Here is a 24,396-nt window from a genome sequence, read left to right as displayed (position 1 = left end):
GTAAGTCGGAAATGACTCAAAGGCACACAACCGTGACAACATTAATTCTAATAAATGAGGTATTAAGTGTTGTGTAATGTAGTGGTTTGAGTGTTGGGCTAATTCTCTGGGAGACCCGGGTTCGAGTCCACATTCAGCCAGCGAAACCCACTGCGAGACCCGAAACACAATGGCAAACTCCCCTGAAAGACTCTTGCTGTGGATTCTATAGTCTAGCTATATAGATAGATTATAGATTACAGTTTACAGATTGTTATGTAACTTCATTTCTTTTACTGTAACCCGCCTCGATCCATAGGTTATTATTATTGATATATAGATTCTATAGATAGGTATAGATATTCTGTAGATAGTGTAGAAAGGAATGTGGTATAGTGGTTGGAGTGTTCAAGTCGGATTCCAGGAAACCAGGGTTCGAATTGTTGCTCGGCCGCGGAAACTCACTGGGGGACCTTGGGTAAGTCACACACTCTCAGCCCTACAGGGAAGGCTCCCTGTGAAGAAATCTGGCCAAGAAAACCCTAGGAAAGGATATAGGATAGGACTACCATAAACTGGGAGTCGAGGGCCCAGAACAACAACAAAAGTTGTTGAAAGAAGAAGAGAGGGAGAAAGAGAAGGAGAAAGAGGAGGAAGGGAATAAGGATGGAGGAGAAGAAGCAGGAAAAACTAAAAACCATGATAACAACAATGATTCTCAGTAACACCAGAAGTGATGGACTGCAAAGATGTAAGGTCTTATTAAAAAAGTGTGGCCTTGTTCAGTTTTTGCTATTTATTTTTGGATTGTTGGCTTGCAATATGACGATGATGATGACGACGATGATGATTCTCGGTAGCACCAGAAGGCCTTATATCTTGCAAGGAGTGTTTTCTTGTGCGGGCTTTCCTATTTACAGGTATTTTCAGATTTGTGAAGTCGAAGGCTTTCATGGCTGGCATCCATAGTTTTTTGTGGGTTTTTCGGGTCATGTTCTAGAAGCGTTTATTCCTGATGTTTCGCTGGCATCTGTGGCTGGCATCTTCAGAGAATGTTTTCAGATTGTTTGCTTGCAAGATGATGATGATGATGATGATGATGATGATGATGATGATGATGATGGTTCTCAAGAACGCCAGAGCTGCTGGACTGCAAACATCTAAGGTCTTATAAAAACCTTGCAAGACAGGTTAGGAGTTTTGCAGGTTATCTCTGCATGGGATTTCAGCTGGATGGAGATCTCTTTCCATCGCCATCAGACTACCCAGGAGCGGGAATTCGCCGGTGGATTTGAGCGCTCTGTTTTGCACCACAACTTCATAGGTCAAATTCTGAAGCCAAACGCTTTGTCCGAACAGGGTTCTGGAATATACATTTTGCGGATCCGGTGCTTTGGAAAAGGAATGGGAATGATGAGGACTCCTCCATGGTTCTTGGAGCCCGCGGCTGTTATGGACCACAACCACTTTCGAGTAGTCCACCTCATTGGCGGCTGTGGATTTGGGGGGCCCTTCTCCGTCTTCCCACAAGGTGCCCCTCTTTCCGTTGATGGAGATGGTCTTCTGGAAAGCGCTGGGGACCTGAAGCAACCACTGGTCACCAAGAAACTTCCTTGGGTCGGATCCTTCTTGTTGGGAAGTATGGACCCCCAAGAGGTCACCGATAGTCAGAGTGAGATAACCTTGGCTCCACGTTTCTGTGCCACGCAAGGATGGATCCTGAGGATTGCAAACGGGGAAGTGATCAAGAAGTTAGTAGCAGTAGTATTTATTATTGCAGTCCAATGACCCATCAATACAAACAAACAAATCGTTGCACAACATCGAATAGGATACAACTTAGTATTTGTGAGACATTTAGCCTTCTCTGTCAGAGAGCTCTGGTGCCACAATAGACTACAGCTCCCAGGATTCCCTAGCACTGAACCAGAGCAATTAAAGAGGTTTATTTCTGCAGTGTGTTTTGGACCATACTCAATAAAAACATTTTATAAATACGCCGGCCAATTTAGAAGTTTCTTTCTCTCTAATCTTAATTACAGTATTTATTATTATTATCATCATTAATTTATAACCTGCCTTCCTCCCAGTATGGGGACTTAATGATTACCTATATTAGTTGCTTTTATAAGTAATGTGCTTTACTTGCAGAATTTGTTATAATTATTGCATAGTTTTATATTTTATTGCTCCTTAGATTTTACGCCTTTGGCAGGATTTGATGTTTGGAATTGATTGTATCTGCAAAGCGCCATGTAACCTTATGGCACTATACAAAATAATAATAATAATAATAATAATAATAATAACAACAACAACAACAATAATAATAATAGGTTCGGCCAGTGTCGGACTAGGAGTCTGGGTTCAATTCTAGAGAAACCCATTTGGTGACTTTGGACACGTCTCATACTCTCAGCCTAAGAAGAAAGCAATGGCAAACCTAGTCTACGGAGTTTATCAAAGGGGAATTGGAAGTATAATCCAATGGCAATCTGAATGCAATCATGGGGTTTCACGTTATTGCGTGATAGACTGCCAGACGCAAATTCGGGCAATGGCATGCTATTTTCGGGCAATGAGGAGCCAGTTCGAACGCAATGCGCATTCACGTAATTGCACTAAACTAGCGACTTTAAGTGAATGCATTCTGGCCCCACTTTCTTTTCTTATATTTTAAAAAATCACTCTGTAGCCACAGCAGCTAAGATACTTACAAATGTATTATACAATTGTGAAAGACGAACAGAGGAAGGTTAGGATGGATATATAAGTTCTTTAGGGGGAAAGGGCAGTCTCACAAATGTAAAGACTAGCTTCGATAAGATGTGGACGGACTAAGGAAATCTAGATCAACTTTCTAGAAGAATATATTTTCAATATCGAACCGCTCTATTAGAAACCCAAATGAAAAGTGACATACAATGGAGGTAGAGGGGTTTTACATTGGAGAAAAGTTATAAAGCTTGGATTGTCATTACTACTGACATGCAGATTTGATCGGAGAAAAAGCTTGGATGTTGGCTTATGTATGTAAACTATATATTGTTAAATAATATCTGCTTTGCTGCTTATAAAAATTAAAAAAGGAAAGCAAAAGGTCCCCATGAGGTACACAACAACAACAACAACAACAACAAGGGTGGCTAGTGACTTCTGTATCAATGGGTTGAGGAATCCGTTCTCAGTGTCATATTGAACTTTTAAAGGGGCGCTGACCACTATTTCCTACTCAACCCCCCAAAAGAGGTTTAGCACCTTAGATGGCTCCTTTCTGGTTTAGTCTAAAATCCGGGCCAGATTCAAAGCCCCGCTGACATGGGAGTCACCAGTCTTCTCTGGCAATGCCGTCTACTAACCAGACACATTTTGGGTGGCATCCATGTGGCGAGGTTGCTTTTTGCTGGATCTGGGATTTGCGGCCAGAGGTATTTCTGAACCCTGAAAAGTGAATGAAAAAGATTCAAAATGCAATTTTAAAAGGAAAGAGAGAGAGAGAGAGAGCGCGTAACATTTGGCTTGCCAGTTATCCATTGCATTGTTCCAATCAATAAATATTACGGCTGGAATCCAGCATGGGATTTCCATCTTTATGAGTAGATTTGCATGCCTAGTGTCTAGATCGAGGGAAGTAATATCGCCGCTCTATTCTGCTTTGGTCAGACCTCCTCTATGTCATTTCTGGGTACCACAATTCAAAGATGGACGTGGACAAGCTGGAGCATGTCCAGAGGAGGGTGACCCAAATGGCGAAGGGTCTAGAAACCACCAAGGCCTATGAGGAATGCGTTAGGGAGATGGGTATGTTTAGCCTGGAGAAGAGAAGGCTAACAAGTGACATGATAGCCATGTTCAAATATTTGAAGGGAGGTCATGTTGAGGATGGAGCAAGCTTGTTTTCTGCTGCTCCGGAGACTCTGACATGGAGCAATGCATTCAAGCTGCAGACAATGCAAGGAATGCTGGAAGTTGCCATCTGGAGGGCCACATGATTATTATCATCATCATATCTGCCATTCTCAGGCTTAATGGGAAGGTTTTCTTATACATTCATCCCTCAAGATGCCACATTATAGCCACAACTGGAAAACCCTAAAGAAAGATTCAGTGGGACTTTACTATTTGAGGTTTCTGCCTCCAACAAAGGTAAAGCATTCCCCTTCCCCCCCAATATTGGGACTGTGTTGGCATGTTTAAACTCAAAGCCACTTCAGGTTTTCCTGATGCAAAAGCATGAATGCTCTATGAGAGATTCAGGCCTGTAACAGACAGCCAAAATAAAGCTGCTTGGAGTCACAGTGGAGGTATGGTGTTTCAATGATGCATGCGTCCTAAGAGTCCAGAAGCCACACCAAAGTCACGCTTGGAGTGTGGCTTTGGTGTGACTTCTGGACTCTTAGGACACATGCATCATTGAAACACCATACCTCCACTGTGACTCCAAGCAGCTTTATTTTGGCTGTCTGTAACAGGTCTCAGTGTCCTCTGCCTAACAAAGGGGCCTGAGACCTCACAAAGGATGGAGACAGACTGCATTGCAAAGGAAGTATCTTTTTGTCTTGCAAATGGATGTTAACATTCAGGGGTAGCTGTGCTGGCCATTTAACAAATACAAACAGAGATCCATCAGTGATACCTTTATTGGTCAACCAACATGCACAATATATGTGTTGCCATGGATGCTAAATTTGAGAATCTCCCAGTTGCCACATGGCCAGAAGAAGGAGGTAACTACTACCTTGCAAATAATACTCCTCCATACCATCTGAACTAAGAACAGAAAAAAGCAAAATGCTGGCCTATGACTAACATATTCAAGTTTCTTCTTCTCCTGTATGGTATGTAATACCTTTCCTGATGAAGAACCCAGTGGAGCTCTGAAAGCTTGCAACGTGGATATTGTGCATTTTGGTTGGCCCAGTAAAGGAATCACTGTTGGGTGGATTATTTTTTGTTGTTGAAGTTATTGGATTTATCACCATCCCTTTTGTAACGCCCATTTTCCAGTCTGTTTATAATCCTTACTACTTTTCATAAAAGACGTACCACCGATGTTTCCAGACGCAAGTCAAAGAGCCGGCAACAAAGAGGAGGAGGAGAAGGAACCCCACGCAAAGAACGGATAACAAAGTTTCGGCTTCTCCATGACCTATGGAGGAGAAAAAGAAAAAGATAGAGAATAGGGGAGTCTGGAAAATCTGATAGGCTGCAGTGAGGCTGGAGGTTCAATTACTTAGAAAAGGAATCTTGGCCAAGATCAGCCAAAGAACCTCCTGAGAGTTAGAGGTGTTTGATAATGGAAGATGCTTCCTTGGAGGGTGGATGAGCCTCCTTCTCTGGAGGTTTTTAAGCAGAGGCTGCTACCTGTTGGAAAGGATTGGATTGTGTCTTCCTGCATGGCGGAATGGGATTGGATTGGATGGCCCTCGTGGGTACCTTCCAACGCTATGATTCGGACACTACCAGTCCCAAGGTGTTGCTATGGCAGTTAAAGTAGAAGCACAGTGCTACCACTATGTAGTGGGGAGGGGTCTCCCGGAGTCTTACTCACCGTTGCTCTTCATTCGGATGGACAACGCTGGTCCCCGGGTGCTCCCTCCTTCGGTGGAGGCAGCAATGGAGACCCGGATCACGGATCCGGGTCTAAGGCCTTTGATGAGATAACTCTGCACTGAACCCTCTACAACTACCGCTGTTGGGAAACAAAGCAGAGGGAATCACCACAAAGGCAAACAAAAGGCAACCTCAAGGTGAATCTATCTCAGGGGTTTTCTAGGCAAGATTTGCTCAGAGGGGGATTTGCCATTGCCTTCCTTTGAGGCTGAGAGAGTGTGACTTTTTATCCCCACTGTTTGTTGTGGTTGTGTGCCTTCATGTCATTTCGGACTCATGGCAACCCTAATAGACACACCTATCATGGGGTTATCTTGGCAAGATCTGCTCAAGGAGGCTTGCCTTTGCCTTCCCCTGAAGCTGAGAGAGTGTGACTTGCCCAAGGTCACCCAGTGGGTTTCATGGCCAAGCTGGGAATCGAACTCCAGTCTCCAGAGTCCAACGCTCAGTATGCCACGCTTTCAGAATCATGGGATTAACCTAATCCCCCCAAATGCTGCCCTTACTCTGCTCATCCCTTCTGTCTTCTTTGTAGCAGATGGAGTAGTTCCGGATCACTCCACCCCGGTCCTCCAAAGGGAGTTTCTCCCACCGCAATTTAACCTGGGTTTTCCAGATCTGGACAGGATACAAAGTCGGTGCCCGAAGTGGAGCTGAAAAAGAGCACACATTAGCATCAGCAAAATGCAACTGTGACACCAACGTAAAGCAGCAGGGAAGCTCAGTGGTTGGTGTTTCCCATGTCAGTGGGGCAATGAATCCAGTCCAGGTTTTCATACTGGTTATAGATGAGCTGTCCAAGGCTCTGAATGATATTCCCAAATAGGTCCAGAACCTCTGAGAGCTCCCTCCAAAACTCTCTCTTGCTTCTCCACCTCTCCCTTCAAACTTGGCATGGATCGATAAAGCTGCCCCTACCACTTAGTTATTGCCCTTGTCAGGATACTCTTTGGTACTGCAGAAACCTAACCCTATTCTTCCCATGTTATCTTTGCCTCTGGTACCAGATTTTCTATTAGAAATGCAATGCCCAGGAACACACTGACTTTGTTGACTGGGATATCCATATATAAAGAATGACATGCATAATAACCAGCATGGTGTAGTGGTTTAAGTGTTGGACTATGACTCTGGAGATCAGGGTTCAAATCCCTGCTCGAACATAAAAATTCACAGGGTGACCTTGGCCAAGTCACACTCTCCCAGCCTCAGACAATGGCCATGGCAAACCCACTCTGAATAAACTTGCCAAGAAAACCCCATGATAAGTTTGGCCAAGGGTTGCCATAAGTCAAAAAACGACTCGGAGGCACAGAACAACAATGCAGAACAAACAGAGGGAATGATAAAAGGTCAGAAAGTGTTTCTTGAGATCAGATTTATTCTGGTCCACTTACCAATCTGTTTCGAGTAACTGCTGGTAGAACCCGAGGCCCAAATGGTGCCGTCGATGAGGGCAAAGAGCTTGAGATTATAGAGATGTCCTGGCTCAATTGCTTCTGCAGGGAAAGAAAACGGAATCCATAGTGGTGAAATCCATGCAAAACATGAACGCACCGCACTTCCCTTCTGATCTCGCAGGTCAGATTTAAGGAAAGTTAACCTTATTTCTCCCCTAAAACAGAACTAAACAGGGCTTGCAATTTATCCAAAGTGCTGCTGCAAAAATCTCATGGGGTTAGTCTACATATCAGTGTATTATGCAAACTGCTGGTGGAGGCGAGTGGCCAAGGATGTATTTCTTGGCATAGACAGGCACCACCGTCCCACCGGCTGTTCAATGCACTCTGATATGTCACTCGGTTTGGTCTGCACCCCTTGCACCCCCCTAGTTACATATCAATTTAATGTAAAAATCTCTAGCAGCAAATGAATCCTGACCTCTCCATAGAAGTTAAGATGACTAAACTGAGCCTTTTGACACATCAAGGCATGGCTCACTAGAAAAGACAATAATGCTTGGCAAGGTAGAAGCCAGTAGGAAAAGAGGAAGATCTCCTTCCAGGTGGATAAGACTCCGGCCTGTTACAGACTGCCAAAATAAAGCTGCTTTGAGTCTCTTTGGAGGTATGCTGTTTAAATGATGCATGGGTCCTAAGAGTCTGGAGGTCACGCCAAAGCCACTCTCCATTCCTAAGCACTGGAGTGCAGCTTTGGTGTGGCTTCCGGACTCTTAGGACCCATGCATCATTTAAATAGCATACTTCCAAAGAGACTCGAAGCAGCTTTATTTTGGCAGTCTGTAACAGACCTCCGTCAAGGAAGCCCTGAGTTTGCAAGATTTGAGTAGGATGGATTAGGGTGACTTGCAAGTCTCCCATTTAATACGGTTGCTATAAGCCAAAATCAAGTTGATGGCAGTTAACAACAATAACAACCAAGTCTGCAAAGGGCAAGGAGATCCCTAGGACAGCTTTGTCCACGGAGTTAAAACTGATAATCCAGACTGTTCCCCAGCTATCTGGACTACTGTATATGTGTTGTTTGCCTTCAAGTCATTTCGGCAACACTAAGGCGAACCAATCATGGGGTTTTCTTGGCAAGATTTGTTCAGAGGAGGTTTGCCCTTGCCATCCCCTGAGGCTGAGAGAATGTGACTCGTCCAAGATCGCCCAGTAGGTTTCATGGCTGAGCTAGGAACTGAACCCTGGTCTCCAGAGTCATAGCCCAACACTCAAACCACAATGCCACGCTGAATCTGATCTACTGGCTCACCATTAATTACCACGTGGTTGACGTTCCCAGGCTGATGGCGCCAGAAAATGTCGGCGCCTTCTTTCTCGGGTAAGCGGCCCCACTCCAAAATGTAATGCATCTGTGGGAAGCTGGGAAGAGACCACTGAACGAGGAGGCCCTTTTCCCCCACTGGCGAGGCGAGAACTGGAAGCGGGGAGGATGGATCTGGAAGAAAATAAAGCTTAATTAGTTACTATTATAAAATAATTAATTAGAGCTGGAAGCTGGAGGAGCAATAGTTAGTTCCTATAAGGAATCTTACTTTTAAAAAGTAATTTGTCCTGTTATAATTCACTGCAATTACTCATTTGAATGCTTAGAAAGTCACTTATTGCAATACTTACTATGTTCTTCGTTGCTTTTGCATTATTCTTTTGGAGGGTGGAATTGGATAAATGAAAGGCATGATGAAATGGCATTTGAAAAAGGCATACCAAAACGCATCTGAAAATATCTAGAAATAGCTTCCAAAATAAAGTTTAAAAGTAGCTATGAGTGTGATTGTGGCATCCGTAAAGTAACTTAGGCTGCCCGCTGCACTGCAAAAACAATGCAGTTTGACACCGCTTTAATTGCCATGGCTCCGTGCTATGGAATTCTGGGACGTGTAGTTTTAGCCTTCTCTTAGCATAGAGCACTGGTGCCACCACAAACTACAAACCACAAACTACAAACCCCAGGATTGTATAGTATGGAGCCTTGGCAGTTGAAGTGCTGCCAAACTGCATTATTTCGGCAATGAAGATTCAGCCTCATTCCCATTCTCCAGTTTTTAAAAAATGATATTGAATTGTAACGTAGCTATTCATTTACGATTGCAAAAACTAGCGCAATTGCAAGTTCATTGATGGGTTCACCCCATCGATGAAAAGGGCCACAAAGGCAAACCCCTCTGAGCCAATCTGGCCAAGAAAACCCCATGACAGGTTTGGCTTAGTGTCGTCGTAAGTCAGAAATGTGTTGAAGGCACACAACAATGCCGAAGGAAGTATTGGAAGATGAAGGACACAAAGAAAGCCAGTTATGTGGCAGGGGTTAAAAAAGGAACAAGAGATAGTGAAAATAAGGATACCTTTGGGTCCGTATCTATGTCAGGACGTCTGATTCTGGCATGTGTAGCATTGCCAGCACTCAAGACCTGGCCCTGAGTCTCCAGTTTTTATGGATTGTGTCCAAGCAGGAGATGATGATGATGCAGATTCTCCAGGTTTTTGGGTGAGCTCAACAACAATAATAGTAGAAACAGTAATAGTAATGCACTCTTTCACTGCCATGTCCAGAGCCAGTCTTGGCAGTTGCATGCATTTTTCCAGCCACAGAATCACAGAGTTGGAAGAGCCCCCAAGGGCTATCCAGTCCAACGCCTTGCCATGCAGGAACTCACATTCAAAGCACCCCCAACAGATGGCCATCCAGCCTCTGTTGAAAAACCTCCATGATAGGGTCAACCTTTCCAACAATGTGCCCTTCCTCATTGACGCACAGAGCCAACTCTGACAACTATGTGCCCTTCCTCATCCATGCCTAAAGTAACCTTAGTTACCATGCGCTCTTGCCTAGTGAGAGGTTGAGTCCATCTTGGCGATCCCTTCTCCAACCTGGCTCCCATAGAGGCAACCCTATGCGTTTCCCAAACATGGGCCAATTTGGAAGGCTTACCTTCTTGGCTGCCGGATGGTGGGACCACAATTTTACTCGAGGGAGAGACCCCCATAGCATTGCTGGCTGCAATGAAGAAGGTGTACCCGACCTGAGCTGGGAGAAAGAGGGTACATTGAAGGTCTTTAGTGAGGCACTGCAGGATTGCGGGCTCCCCCTTCCTTTGAGAGCGGAGACGGTATGCCAAAATTTCTCCATTGGCTTCCGTTGGCTTCAAGGGCTAAACAGAAAATGGAAAGGAAAGGAAGAATTGGGCCAAAACTGGTGCCATGTCGTATTCCAAGACTTAAATTACAGTCAGCCCTCGGTAGCCAAGGATTATGTTTTTTTCTATCTTCAGAGTCAAGCATCCACGGTTTGAAAATATTTTTAAAAAGATGTACATTCCAGAATAAAATCATGGATGACATTTTTTTAAAGTTGTTTTTGTTTAGACTTGCTAGTGTTGCAATGCAACAGACATCCGAATCCCAAACTTAACTTACTTAAATATATGCCCCCTTAAATGCATTGAATTTGGATTTTTGGAAAGCTCCTAAATGATCATGCTCAACCTTTCCTATCTCTAGTCATGGCATGCGAGGTTTCCTTCCTTACCTTCCACATCAGGACAACGGCTCTCTTTCCATAAGCATCTGGGGCTCTTAGTTTCCTCCAAAGGGCCGGTCCTCTGGAAGGAACTGCAGAGGAAACCAACAGATTCAAGCGGATAAAAAAATTGAAATCGTACATTAAAACTGCAGGAGCAATAGAGACAAAAGTTAGTTTATCACCCAAGTTAACTTCCCATCACTAGGTTGAGTGGGGAGCTGAAACTTTTATTGGAGGCCTAAGAAAGAGAGCTTCCCCCCTTGAAGAAGCTGGTTTTATGCTTTTTAAGATGGGCTTGAAGTTACTATTAGTGCCAGCATGGTGTAGTGGTTTGAGTGCTGGACTATGACTCCAGAGACGTGGGTTCAAATCCCTGCTGAGCCATAGAAACCCAAAGGATGGAGAAGGGACGATGGGAGGGGGATAGGGAGGAAGGAATGAAGGGAAGGAGGGAGGGAGAAAGGACAGAGGAGAAAGAAAGGAGGGAGGAAACGTGGAAAGAAGGGAAGAAGGAAAGGACAAAAGGAGAAGAAAGGAGGAGAGATAAGAAGAAAGAAAAAAGGAAGGAAAGGAGGGAGGGAGGATGAAAGAAAGGAAGGAGGGAGGACAGGAGGGAGGAAGATAAGGAAGAAGGAAGGGAGGGAGGAAAATAAGGAGGGAAAGGGGAAGAGAGGGAAGAAGATAAGGAGGAAGGAAGGAAGGACTGTCAAAACATATGACACTTTTGCCCTGACCACTATTTAAGGTGACTCAGTCTTCTCACCTGCAGGCAGTGTCCTTACAAATCTCTCTGTGCTCCATTCGCTCCAGAAGGGACCTTCATTGCTTTGGAGAGAAGAGCTGTGCAGGTATTTGGCTCGCACCCGGACAGAGTAGTTGGTGAAAGGGGAAACGCCGCAGATGTTTGCAAAGGCCGCTGCGTTCTCCACCACTGTAAAATTCACCTTCGGAGGAGGAAAGACGACAAACCGGGAGAGAGGAGTTTGCATCATTTCTTCTTAGAGTTGCAATGAGCAATCCATAAGATATATTTCTGTTAGGCTAGGAATCTGTATCCCCACAACTGGGTGGCCTTGGGCTAGTCACACTCTCTCAGCCTCCGAAAAGGCAATGAAGAAATCTCACCAAGAAATAGAGACAGTGTATACAGTGGTTTCAGTGTTGGACTACAATTCTAGAGACCAGGGTTCGAATCCCTGCTTGGCCATGGAAAAACCAAGGGGAAAACCTCCCTCGGAGCAAATCTCGCCCAGAAAACCCCATAAAGAAAACCTAAGATGGTCCTTTGGGTGCCTTTCCAGCTTCATGGTTTGCCATGACCATCCTCTGAGGCTGAGAGAGTGTAACTCACCTGAGGCCACCCAGTGGGTTTCCGTGCCAAACCAGGATTCGAACCCTGACCTCCAGCATCATAATGCAACACTCAAACCACTACACCACGCTGGCTTTCGTTGTTAGACTTAAATTGCTAAGAGAAACACTAAGTTACAAAGGTCTCATTCCCACTTACAAAAAAAGTGGTTTGCGCTCCGAATCAATGGATCGATTCGTTCTCACTACATTTGCTCCAATTGCATTTTTCTCCTGTAAAACAACCCACTTGTGGTTCGCATTCACAAATGAATCGGTTCAAAATGGACCTGCTCCAGCCGGCCGAAGGGCAAATTTAAATCGATTCCGATCCGCATCAGGTTCACACTTGCTCAGAATCGATTTATCCAAAAAGACACGGAAAATGTCATCGTCAAAAAGAGGTGGGTTAAATGGGCCGAGCGCATGGCCCCCCTCTCCGAATCGCTTCAGCGAATCAATTCAAGTGGGAACCAGGGTCATGTGAGCTGGTTCAAAGGAATTTGTGATCCGGTTTAAAAGGTAGTGGGAATCGGGCCAAAGTTTTAAAAAAACGAACAAACGAAAGAAAATATTTCACTCCAATTTCAACCCTGATGAAAAGAACTGATGCAAAAAACCAGCCGCTCACCTGTGTCCAGGAGGTCTCTGCCAAGTCCCGGTACTGGATCACATACTGGGCCTCCGACGCAGACAGGATCTCATCTCCTGGTAGGTCCCATTCCATCTGGAAGCAACGGCTCTGGTTCGCAAGGATCGCACGAATCACTGGGGGACTCAGTTTTACTTGGGTAAAAGTAAATGGGGAGAAGAAGAGAATGCAGCTCTCAAAGGCAAGGGACAAAGAACCCACCCAACTTCTTCCATGCAGTGGCTACCACTTTAGAATAATAGATTCCTAGAGCTGGAAGGGATCCCCAAAGACTATCCAATCGAACCTCATTCTGCCATGCAGGAATACACAATCCAAGTACCCCCAACAGATGGCCATCCAGCCTCTGTTTGAAAACCTCCAAAGAAGGAGACTCCTTGGAGGCAGCCAATTCCACGGTTGAATAGCTTTTGCCATCAGGAAGTTCCTCCGAACGTTGAGGTGGAATCTCTTTTCCTGGAGCTTGCATCCATTGCTCCATTGTGTCCTAGTCTCTGGAGCAGCAGAAAACAAGCTTGCTCCCTCCTCAAAATGACCTCCCTTCCAACAGGGCTATCATATCACCTCTTAACCTTCTCTTCTCCAGGCTAAACATATCCAGCTCCCTAAGCAAGGCTTTATAGTTTCCAAACCCATCGCCATTTTGTTCGCCTTCCTCTAGACATGCTCCAGCTTCTCCACATCCTTCTTGAGTTGTGTTGCCAAGAACTGGACACAATATTCCAGGTGATATTTCCCTTTCAATATTCCACTTTGCTCCCCTTAGGGACTAGAAACCTGAACCGACCATCAAAGGTCTGACCTGCTGCCTTTACTCCAACTCTCCATGTGCTAAACCTTCCCCTTATTTTATTATTCAGTAAATTTCCAATAATTGGAAAATGCATTAATTTGTTTTTCAAAAATTGGAACAGAGAATGGAAATGAGTCTGAGTCTGCGCTGCAGAGATAATGCAGTTTGACGGGGCTTTTAACTGCCGTGGCTCAATGCTATACCATCATGGGATTTGTAGTTTACCATAGTCTCTGACAGAGAAGACTGAGTGCCTCACCAAACTACTACTACTATTAATGTTAATTTATACAGCGCCATAAATTTGCATGGCACTTTACAGACATCATCAAAACGATCTATAACCTGCCAATGGCGTACAATCTAAACTACAAATCCCAGAATTACTTTGCATTGAGCCAGGGCAGTTAAAACAGTGTCAAATTGCATTATTTCTGCAGTGCAGATGTAGCCTGAATCTCACAACTCTCCCAAGGTTTAAGTATTATAATAATAATAATAATAATAATAATAATTATTATTATTATTATTATTATTATTATTATTATTATTATTATTATTATTAGCCCCCCCCAGTCACAAGGAATCCAGGCAGGATACAGCAATAAAAATACAGAGAATACAATAAAATAAAATACAATAAAATAAAATAAAAGAGAGCGACGTGAGTTACAGAATTGTATGTTTCCCCCCTCCCCATCAAAACTCAGAAAAAGTTACTTTTTGGGACTCCAGCTCCCAGAATCCTCCAGTGACCATGCTAGCAAGGGAATGCTGGGACTTCTAGTCCAAACCAGCAACATTTCCGAGGCCTGCTCTAGTCTGTATCCAAAGCGATTCGACAAACGTTGTATTACGTAGCCGCCGTAATTGTTCCATTTCGTACAGCTGTCTATGTCTAATATAGCCTTCTCCAATCTGCGATCCGTCCTTCAGACTATTCTATAAAGCCTTTTCATCTGCAGATCGCTTTTGTCTCCTTTTCCATTTTGCATCATTGTTTTATACATTCACCCCTACCTTTTGGTTGTGGGAGTCACGGATGCGTTTATCCCTCTGCAACCATTGTTCAATCTTGTCTTTTGAACTTTAAAAAAAGGCATGCCTCTTTTTAAAAACTGCTTCCTCCGGAGAGCTCCACCGTGTAAGTCATCCACTAAGCCATTTTTATATATACATAAAGGAAATCGAATTATTGTTCTTTTTTAATTGCATGCTTCACCTTTCTGCAAACGCACTTGCGGCAACAGATTTCCTTCTCCCCCAGATATTTTTATTCTTACACCAACCCTGTCTGCCCGGTTCTCTTTCCCTCTCATATTTGATCCTCACAGCAACCTTGTGAGGTAGGCAGGCTGGGACAGAGAGGAGGACTGCTCTAAAGTTACATGGTGAGTTTCATGGCTCAGTAAGGACTAGAATCATAGAATCATAGAGTTGGAAGAGACCACAAGGGCCATCCAGTCCAACCCCCTGCCATGCAGGAACTCTCAATCAAAGCATCTCCATTGACAGATGGCCATCCAGCCTCTGCTTAAAGACCTCCAAAAAAGGAGACTCCACTAGACTCCGAGGAAGGAGTGTGTTCCACTGTCGAACAGCCCTTACTCTCAGGAAGTTCTTCCTAATGCTGAGGTGGAATCTCTTTTCCTGGAGCTTGCATCCATTGTTCTGGGTCCTGTTCTCTGGAGCAGCAGAAAACAAGCTTGCTCCCTCCTCAATATGACATCCCTTCAGAGATTTAAACAGGGCTATCATATCACCTCTTAACCTTTTTTTCTCCAGGCTAAACATCCCCAGCTCCCTGAGTCGTTCCTCATAGGGCATGGTTTCCAGACCTTTCACCATTTTAGTCGCCCTCCTTTGGACACGCTCCAGTTTCTCAATGTCCTTTTTGAATTGTGGTGCCCAGAACTGGACACAATATTCCAGGTGGGGGCTGACCAGAGCAGAATATAGTGGCACTATTACTTCCCTTGATCTAGACACTATACTTCTATTGATGCAGCCTAAAATCGCATTGGCCTTGTTAGCTGCCGCATCACACTGTTGACTCATCTTCAACTTGTGGTCTACTTGGACTCCCAGATCCCTTTCACACGTAGTTTCATTCAGCCAGGTGTCCCCCATCCTATATCTTTGTATTTCATTTTTCTGCCCTAAGGACAGTACCTTACATTTCTCCGTGTTGAATTTCATTTTGTTAGCTTTGGCCCAGCTTTCTAGTCTATTCAGGTCATCTTGAATTTTGATCCTGTCCTCTGGAGTATTAGCTATTCCCCCTAGTTTGGTGTCATCTGCAAATTTGATAAGTATGCCCCCAATTTTGTCCTCCAAGTCACTGATAAAGATGTTGAATAGCACTGGCCCCAGGACAGAGCCCTGTGGGACCCCACTGGTCACTTCTCTCCAGGATGAAAAGGAGCCATTGTTGAGCACCCTTTGGGTTCATCTGGTCAACCAGTTACAAGTCCATGTAACAGTTGCCTTGTCTAGCCCACATTTTACAAGCTTGTTTGCAAGAATGTCATGGGAAACCTTGTCAAAGGCCTTACTGAAATCAAGATATATATATCCACAGCATTCCCTTCATCTAACAAGCTGGTAATTTTATCAAAGAAAGAGATAAGGTTTGTCAGGCATGACTTCTTTCTCTGAAACCCATGTTGACTTTTTGTGACTACGGCATTGCCTTCTAGATGTTCACAGACCCTCTGTTTAATGATCTGCTCCAGAATCTTTCCTGGTATAAATGTCAGACTAATTGGACGATAATTGTTGGGATCCTCTTTTTTCCCCTTTTTGAAGATGGGGACAACGTTTGCCCTCCTCCAGTCTGCTGGGATTTCTCCTGTTCTCCAGGAGTTCTCAAAGATTATTGCCAATGGCTCTGATATTACATTTGCCACCTCTTTTAATACCCTTGGATGTAGTTCATCTGGTCCTGGAGATTTATATTCATTTAGATCAACCAGATATTCCTGTACTATCTCTTTACTTATTCTGTGCTGAAATTCCCCTATTCTGTCCTAGAACCTTGATCCTCCTCAAATTTCAGTCCAACACTTTAACACAGGAGTGAATAACTGCTTTAGGTCTGGAGACCAGTTCTACCTACCTACATACCTATCCCTCCAACCCCAACTCTAGCTCAGAGGTGAATAACTACATTAGGACCTAATAACTAGATTAGGTCTGCCGTAAAGCCCTTCCAGGGGGCTATCTATCTATCTATCTATCTATCTATCTATCTATCATCTGAACCAAGACCAGAAACAGAAAATGCAGGCCTATGACTAACGTCTTCAATTTCTTTCTCCTGTTTGCCTGACGAAGAAGCCAGTATGACTTCGAAAGCTTGCAACATGTAATTGTGCATTTTGGTTGTCCCTATAAAGGTATCATTGTTTGGATGTTATTTGGATTTGCTATACGGCCAACGCGGCTACTCCTAGATACTCTAACCCAGGGTAAGTAACTATGTTTGAGGCCAGTTCTCTGCCCCCAAGATCTTCCAGGGGGCACTCTCTCTCTCTGTCTGTCTATCTATCTATCTATTTATCTATCTATCTATCTATCTATCTATCTATCTAATCCATCCAATCTATCCATCTCCAGCACTCTAACCCAGGGTGAGTAAATAGATTGGAGGCCAGTTGTCTGCCCCAGAGACCTTCCAGGGGACAATTATCTATTTATCTGTCCCATCCATCCATCCATCCATCCATCCATGTCCAACACTAAACTAGGAGTGAGTAACTAGATTAGGAGATCAATGATCTACCCCAAAGGCATTCCATTGGCTGCATGCTCTATCTATCTATCTATCTATCTATCTATCTATCTATCTATCTAGCCATCCATCCAACTCTAACCCAGAGCTGAATAACTGGATTAGGTCTGGAGATCAATTCTCTACCCAAGGCACCTTCCACAGGGTGCCTGCTCTATCTGTCCATCCATCCATCCATCCCCAACTCTAACCCAGGGATGAGTAACTAGATTAGGTCTAGAGGCCAGTTCTCTGCCCCAACATCCTTCCATGGGACAATTATCTATTTATCTGTCTTATCCATCCATTCGTCAATTCATCAGTACAATACTCTAAACCAGGATCTATTGGTGATCTACCCCAAAGACCTTCCATTGGGTGCCTGATCTATTCATCCATCCCCAACTCTAAGTATCTAGATTAGGCCTGGAGTCCAGTTCTTTGCCCCAACTTTCAGGGGGCACTCTATCCATCTTTCTTTAAAAACATCACATCTTATCCAATCTTCACTTTAACCACATGAAACTATGTACACGTGGATACACTTAGGCTATGTGTATGATATTGTCATGTAAAGGTCTAATTTTAATGCTGATAGCTGTTTACGTCACAACTATCACCACTACATTCAGGGATGTACGGAAACAACGATTCATCAGTACAAAAAACATTCCTAAGGATCTTGTATGGGGTGGTATGGAAGGAGAAGTCAAGTTATAACACCGGGTGACACCAACCCTAGTGACAGCCTGATCCTAAGTTGTGGTTTTCACACATCTTCAACTACACCACACATTACTGGGAAGTCTAGATTTTCCGAACAAGAGCTTGCATGCTGCTTAGTCCTTACCAATGTTCATTCCATGGACGCACTTTTCCAAAGAGCTAAACCGGACTTGTTGGTTCTCTGCTGTGAGTTTGATTTTGTAGAAAGCAAAGAGGTTTTCAATGGGGATGCTGCACCAACGCTCTTCCGGCTTGGCAACGCATTGCGCAGGGGCCCCAAAATCTCTCCGGCAGCGTCCAGATTCCCTGAAACGGGAGATTATCGGCAACAGATCCCAGATGCGGATTCCCTGTTCCACTGACATGGGACCCACCACTACCATACCTACCATATAGTGATAATATAGGAATATAATACAATAATAAAAGGATACAACATAGTGATAATAATATGCAAAATATAGAAATAATATTATGCAAAAATTAGGAATAATATAGTAACAGCATTATGCAAAATATAATATAGGAAGAATATAGCTTGCAACCTGTATAATGTGCATTTTGGTGGGCCCAATAATGGCATCCCTGTTTTGTGGCTTTTGGATGATACTATACTTTGTTATATGGCCAACACAAATATCCTTGGATATATAAGACAGGAATATATTATTCCAGATTTTTAAATGTTTAAATGTATTTATTTATGGTATTTATATCCCTCCCTTCAGCCCTAAAGGTTCTCAGAGCGGCCAACAATTATCATTATTTTAAAGGCATTTTCCTAAAAGCTGGCCATATTTTTTCAGAATAGAGCTCAGCATGTTGGAGCGCTCCTTTTCCCAGTTTGGAATAAAACCCAGAGCGGATTCGAAGACTAAAATGGAACAAACAATGTTAAGGCCTGAATTATGGATAGTGCTAACTAGAGCAGATCTCTTGAATTAAACCTATTCCCATAAGTGTTGATTTATTAATTAAAATTGATTTGATGATCGTTCTCCAGTCGGGACGATGGGAATCATGAAGTTGCTTTGACCGCAGCTCCCAGCATTCCTTGCTCCTGGATGCTGGGACCTGCAGTCCAAAACCACATAGAGGGCCCTATTCAGGCCAACAAGTAACACAACTCACTCTGTAACATGAAGGGTGTATGTCATTGGCGGATGCGTCTCCGGCAGAAGGTCCCAATAACATGTGATGTTTTCCCCCCAGAAAGTGACACAATATTCAATTTTCGGGACTCGTGGTGTCACTGCCGAGAAAGGAAAAGAGATGCAAACCAATAAACAGCTTAGGGGTATCTTTCAATAGCTTGGGCTCATGATAATACAGTGAAAACATTCTTTTGCTCGGTGAGTCTCAAAGGCGCAACAAGGTCCCTTTGCAAACAAACACACAAAACGCAAACCATACAACACAATTCTGCCAGGCCTGTTCCTCTCCGGCCTGAACTTTCCATGCGGTCACAACAGTTCCCTCAACTGGTGTTAGAATCACAGTATTGCAGTATCTTAAGAGTCAGAAGGGACCCCAGAGGTCATCTAAACCAACCCTTTGCTGCCTGTAAATACACAAGTAAAGCACTCCTGGAAGATGTCAAGGGCCACAATATGGAGCTCAGTTAAAGAACTGAAAGGGCCAATCTCCATTCATGAGACTCCTATAAGCTCCATCTCTTGGAACATGGGAATATTTAAGCGACTGAGTGCCTAAGCTTTTGGACAAGATTCATCTCTCCATTATCACAAATGTAACGCATGTTTTCAACAATGTGGATTATGAGCAATTAATAATAAATTGGAGGGATGGGTGGTTTTTTTAGCTGTATCCCGGCTCCTTTGGAGGCCTTGTGACGTTCGTCGACAGGACAGATGGAAGGATTAGGAGCTCTTTGCTTGCAGGAAAATGTCAGAGCCTCGCACAGTGTTCCTTGGGGTCCCCAAAGCATAGAGGGACATGAATTCGGAACATTAAACTCACCCGCCACAGCCGGCGTCTAACGCAAAGAAGCGAAGATGCAACAGCTTGCCAATGAAGTGGTGATTAATCCCGGGCAGACACAAAGCCCGCTCGCCACAAAGTGTGCATGTTTTGAACGCCACCAGGGAACACTTTGGCACTGTTCAGTGCCAGCGAAGAAGCTGGCACTGCAAGCGAGGCCCGTGTGAGTCATTGAGAAGGAGTGCGATGCCCATCACTCTTTCTCTCCTCGAAAGGGTGGTCATTTTACTCCGCAGGTGAATGTGAGTTGTAAAAGACTTCACTGGTGTACAAGGGGCTGCATCTGCACTGCAGAAGTAATCCATTTTTGACATCGCTTTCACTGCCATGGATCAATGGGATACAATTCTGGGGTTTGCAATTTTGGCCTCATTCCCACTACCTTTTAAACCAGATCACAATTCAGTTAGAACCGATTCAAACAACCCTGGTTCCCAATTAAATCAAGTTGATGAAGCAATTCAGTGAAGGGGGCCATGCACCAGCTCCATTTAACCAGCATCTTTTTGGCGCTCATTTCCCCCCGCATCTTTTTCAATAAATCGATTCTACGCAAGTGTGAACCACAAGCAGATCGGAATTGATTCAAATTTGCCCTTCAGCCAGCTAGAACCAATTCATTTTGAATCGGTTCATCGTGAATGCGAGCCACAAGTTGGTTATTTTGATGCCAAAAAATGCGATCAGGGCAAATGTAGTGGAAACCACACTCCGATGTCGAATAGATCCATCAATTCAGATCTCACACCGATTTATCTGTAAGTGGGAATGGGACCTCAATGAGCTTTTCAACCTTCTCTGTCAGAGAGCTCTGGTGCCACAGCAAACTACAAATCCCAGGATTCCAAAGGATGCAGCCTTGACAGATAAAGTGGTGTCAAACTGCATTCATTCTGATGATAATCCTGATGTAAGCTTCCACTGAGCTCAAAATTGTTTGATGGGATTTTTGGGTCAGATCAGGCATAAGCAAGCTGTTGCAGCCTTTTCTAAACTTGTGTGTATTTCCTCCTTAATAACTTTTGCCCTCTTGACCACGTGCCAATGATGCTTGGGCACACGAGTACCAATATCTAGTTGTGACGTGTGAGACGGTATGCAGCCTGGGCTTTCCCAGATCAAGATCAAATGATGGGACTGTTTCTTCTCAGGGGAACAGGGAACATTTAACCTATCCTGCTTGCTTCTAGCCAGATGATGGATACAGAGCAGAGTGGAGGGTGAGCCCTGGCTCTACCATGATTGTGGGAAGAGGCCTTCCCTCTCAATCATGGTAGAATCAAGGTTCACCTTCCAACCTGTTCTGTCTCCACCATCTGGTTTGATAAGTAAATATACAGACCTACTAGAGCAGTGGTTCCCAACCTGTGAGTTGGGACCCCTTTGGGGGTCGAATAACCCTTTCATGGGGGTCGCCTAAGCCCATTGGAAAACACCTATTTAATTACAGTTATGATGTAGCAATGAAAATAATTTCATGGGTTTGGGTCACCACAACATGAGGAACTGTACAGTGGTACCCCGGGATACGAATGCGCCGCCTTACGAAATTTCCGGGTTACGAAAAAAATCCATGTAATTAAATGTTTCTGGGTTACGAAGGTTATTCCGGGTTACGAAGAAAAATTTTGGTGCTTTTCGGCGCGATTTCACACGAAATCGCGGCTTTCGCTATTAGCGCCTATGGGCTTTTCGGCTAGCGAAAGTTTCCGGGTTACGAAAGCGGCGGCGGAACGAATTAATTTCGTAACCCGGGGTACCACTGTATTAAGGGGTCGCGGCATTAGGAAGGTTGGGAACCACTGTACTAGAGTGTCTTTGCAACTTGCAGTAAAGCATGAATTAAAACTTGCAAACCATATCATGGAAAATAATAGTCCCATTCTATTCTGTTTTAGTCAGACCTCATCTGGAATACTGAGTCCAGTTCTAGGCACTACAGTTCAAGCAATCCATGCAAAAGGGATATAGGGGCCTTAGTAGACCATACGCTGAACACGAGCCAACAGTGTGATGCAGCAGCTAAAAAAGGCCAATACAATCCTGCTCTTCTAGGTGGGATGGAGTTTGGCATGCGACCTTTTTTCTCTTGCTTGGAGCTGAATGCCCCAAAACTTTGCATCCTTGTAATTTTGCCTAGAGATTTTCCTTGAAAGCTGGAGACTTGGAGCTAGACAAGATCTGGCAACCCAAGAGATGATGCACCATGCAGTTTTGAAGAAGTTTGGAGAGGTTTGGGCTTCGCTTTCTCACCACTAGAAACGATGCCTTGGAGCCCTCTTCCTCCCTAAGGATCTGGGACTGACGAAGGCTGCTTTTTCCCCAAAGGCTCCGAAAGACGAGGTTGGACTGTTCTAGCAATTTATCCGGCCACGGACACAATGTTCCCTCCACTTCCAGAAAGCGAACCGGGAACAAAATGTGGGTAATTCGAAATGGACTGGGCCGAGGAGTAAAAAGAGGGGACAGAGGGTGATTTATATATGCACACGCACAGGTTGGCAGGCCAGAAACAATATGTAAGCAGATCGGCTTACAAAGTCTGGAACAGAAAAACACAACACAGATGAATCTCACCTGGTCAACAAAAGGCTAGGAAGGAGTCAGAAAGGGGATCTGAGGAGAAGGCAGCCATGACAAAGGTCGTGCCTCTTGGCTTCTCCTACCTGCTTTGCAGTGCGGAGCATTTTGCTTCCAACTGTGTTCAATTTTCACCTTCCCGGCTCTCAGCCTGCTTTCGGACACAGTCAGACAACCTGTGGGTTTTTCTCATTATATGCAGGAAATCTTTGGTGTGGAAGGAGTCATGGCTCCAAATCAGCATTGAAAACAGGGGGTCATTATCTGTCTGCCTAGTCAACCACCTGTCCTCATCTCATCTCATCATAGAGTTGGAAGAGACCCCCAGGGTCTGCCATGCAGGAACACCCAACCAAAGCAGCCCCGACAGATGGCCACCCAACCTCTGCTGAAAGCCCCTCCAAAGAAGGGGACCCCACCATCTTGGCTTTCTGCTTCATAGAGTCATAGGATCATGGCAGAATGGGGCTGGACTGGATGACCAGACTGACAATATGATAGCCCTGTTTGAATATTTGAAGGGGTATCCTATTGAAGATGGAGCAAGCTTGTTCTCTGCTGCTCCAGAGATTAAGGCCTGGAGGAATGGATTCAAATGACAGGCAAAGTGATCCCAGCTCAACATTAGGAGGAACTTCCTGACAGTAAGCTGTTCAACAGTGGAAGACACTGCCTTGGAAAGTGGTGGAGTCTCCTTCTCTGGAGGTCTTTAAATACAGGCTGGATGGCCATCTCTTGGGTATGCTTTGACTGTGTGTCCCTGCATGGCAGGGGGGGACTGGATAGCCCTTGCAGTCTCTTTCAACTCTAGGATTCAATAAACCTTGGGGTCATCTGGATTTGGCAAAGAGAATTGTGCCACCCTCAAGTGATGGTTTGGTCCAGATCACTGGGTAAATGAAACAAGCCCCCCAAAAACCATACTAAGTAACAGTTTATTCATAGGGTTAGTGTTGATCTTTTCAACTTGGTTGGTGGAAGATGTCTCCCATTCAGAACTGGGAAAGGTTCTGAACTGGAAAAGATCTGAATGTGAAAAGGTTTCTTTTTTTTGGGGGGGGGTATTCAGTGTTGACCTTGTCAGTAGAGGACCTTTCCCATTCAGAGCGGGAAAAGTTACTTTTGGGGGGAATGCAGTGCAATGGCTGATCCCACGCTAGCAGGCGGGTGAATGTACTCTGCGCCCAAGGCAGCTTACAGTCAAAAACTAAACCTACAATTGCTTCATTGATGTATTCATTTGATTTTTATCCCAAATGGGACTTAAAGCAGCTTGTGACAAACCAAAGAGCCAGCTTGGTGTCATAGTTTGAGCTCTGAACTACAACTCTGGAGACTCTAATTCCCAGTCAGCCATGGAAACCCAGTGGGGGATCTTGGGCAAGTCACACTCTCTCAGCCTCAGAGGATGGCCATGGCAAACCTCCTCTGAACCAATCTTGCCAAGAAAACCCCATGATAGAGTCGCCATAAGTTGCAAATGACTTGAAGGTACACAACAACCACAAAGTTCAGACTCAAAAGGGGAATGGATTCACTCTGTTCCCACTGACATGGGATGTACCAGGCAACCTTACTTCAGCAACCAGCATCCCCCAACAGCCATATGGATGGGGGGATTTGGGGAGTTGTAGTGCAGTTCTGTCCCCGTTTATGTTTTGTAAAGACCCAACACAGGCAATGGATTTGAAAGGTAGGAAGACAACTCATCCCACCTTGGCTCTTACCTGAACAAGAAGTGGGAATGAGGAGCGTCACGATACACCCCAAAGCCAGCTGCATCCTGAAGGCCATGATACTTAAGTCACCTGGAAGGGGGGGAAAGGAAATTACAGATGAGTTTTCTTTTCCTTCAAAAGGAAATATTCTCCCTGTGCGTGCTTCTTTTGAAACAGCATGGCTATATGCGCGCATGGGCCTACCCACACACTGCACTTAGGCACA

At 44.5% G+C, this 24,396-nt stretch overlaps 1 protein-coding gene across 1 annotated transcript; it reads right to left on the bottom strand.

Moving 5' to 3' along the window:
- Nucleotides 1-755: 755 nt before the first annotated feature.
- On the bottom strand, nucleotides 756-24,386 carry LOC149308428 (interleukin-6 receptor subunit beta-like). The gene is made up of 14 exons (XM_089537059.1): nucleotides 24,180-24,386; nucleotides 19,003-19,123; nucleotides 17,996-18,177; nucleotides 12,560-12,714; nucleotides 11,342-11,522; nucleotides 10,585-10,667; nucleotides 9,988-10,207; nucleotides 8,308-8,493; nucleotides 6,990-7,091; nucleotides 6,099-6,245; nucleotides 5,531-5,671; nucleotides 5,026-5,128; nucleotides 3,339-3,420; nucleotides 756-1,698 (listed from the first exon to the last, which is right to left on the bottom strand). Exons 1-14 carry the CDS (start codon nucleotides 24,364-24,366, stop codon nucleotides 1,171-1,173), a joined length of 2,418 nt encoding a protein of 805 aa, XP_089393185.1. The 5' UTR covers nucleotides 24,367-24,386; the 3' UTR covers nucleotides 756-1,170.
- Between the last annotated feature and the right edge of the window lie 10 nt (nucleotides 24,387-24,396).

Source organism: Sceloporus occidentalis, unplaced genomic scaffold, assembly GCF_023333645.1.
Source record: "Sceloporus occidentalis isolate IW3139 unplaced genomic scaffold, rSceOcc1.0.p SCAF_8, whole genome shotgun sequence".
NCBI lineage: Eukaryota > Metazoa > Chordata > Lepidosauria > Squamata > Phrynosomatidae > Sceloporus > Sceloporus occidentalis.
This window is presented reverse-complemented; position numbering and strand designations above follow the sequence as displayed.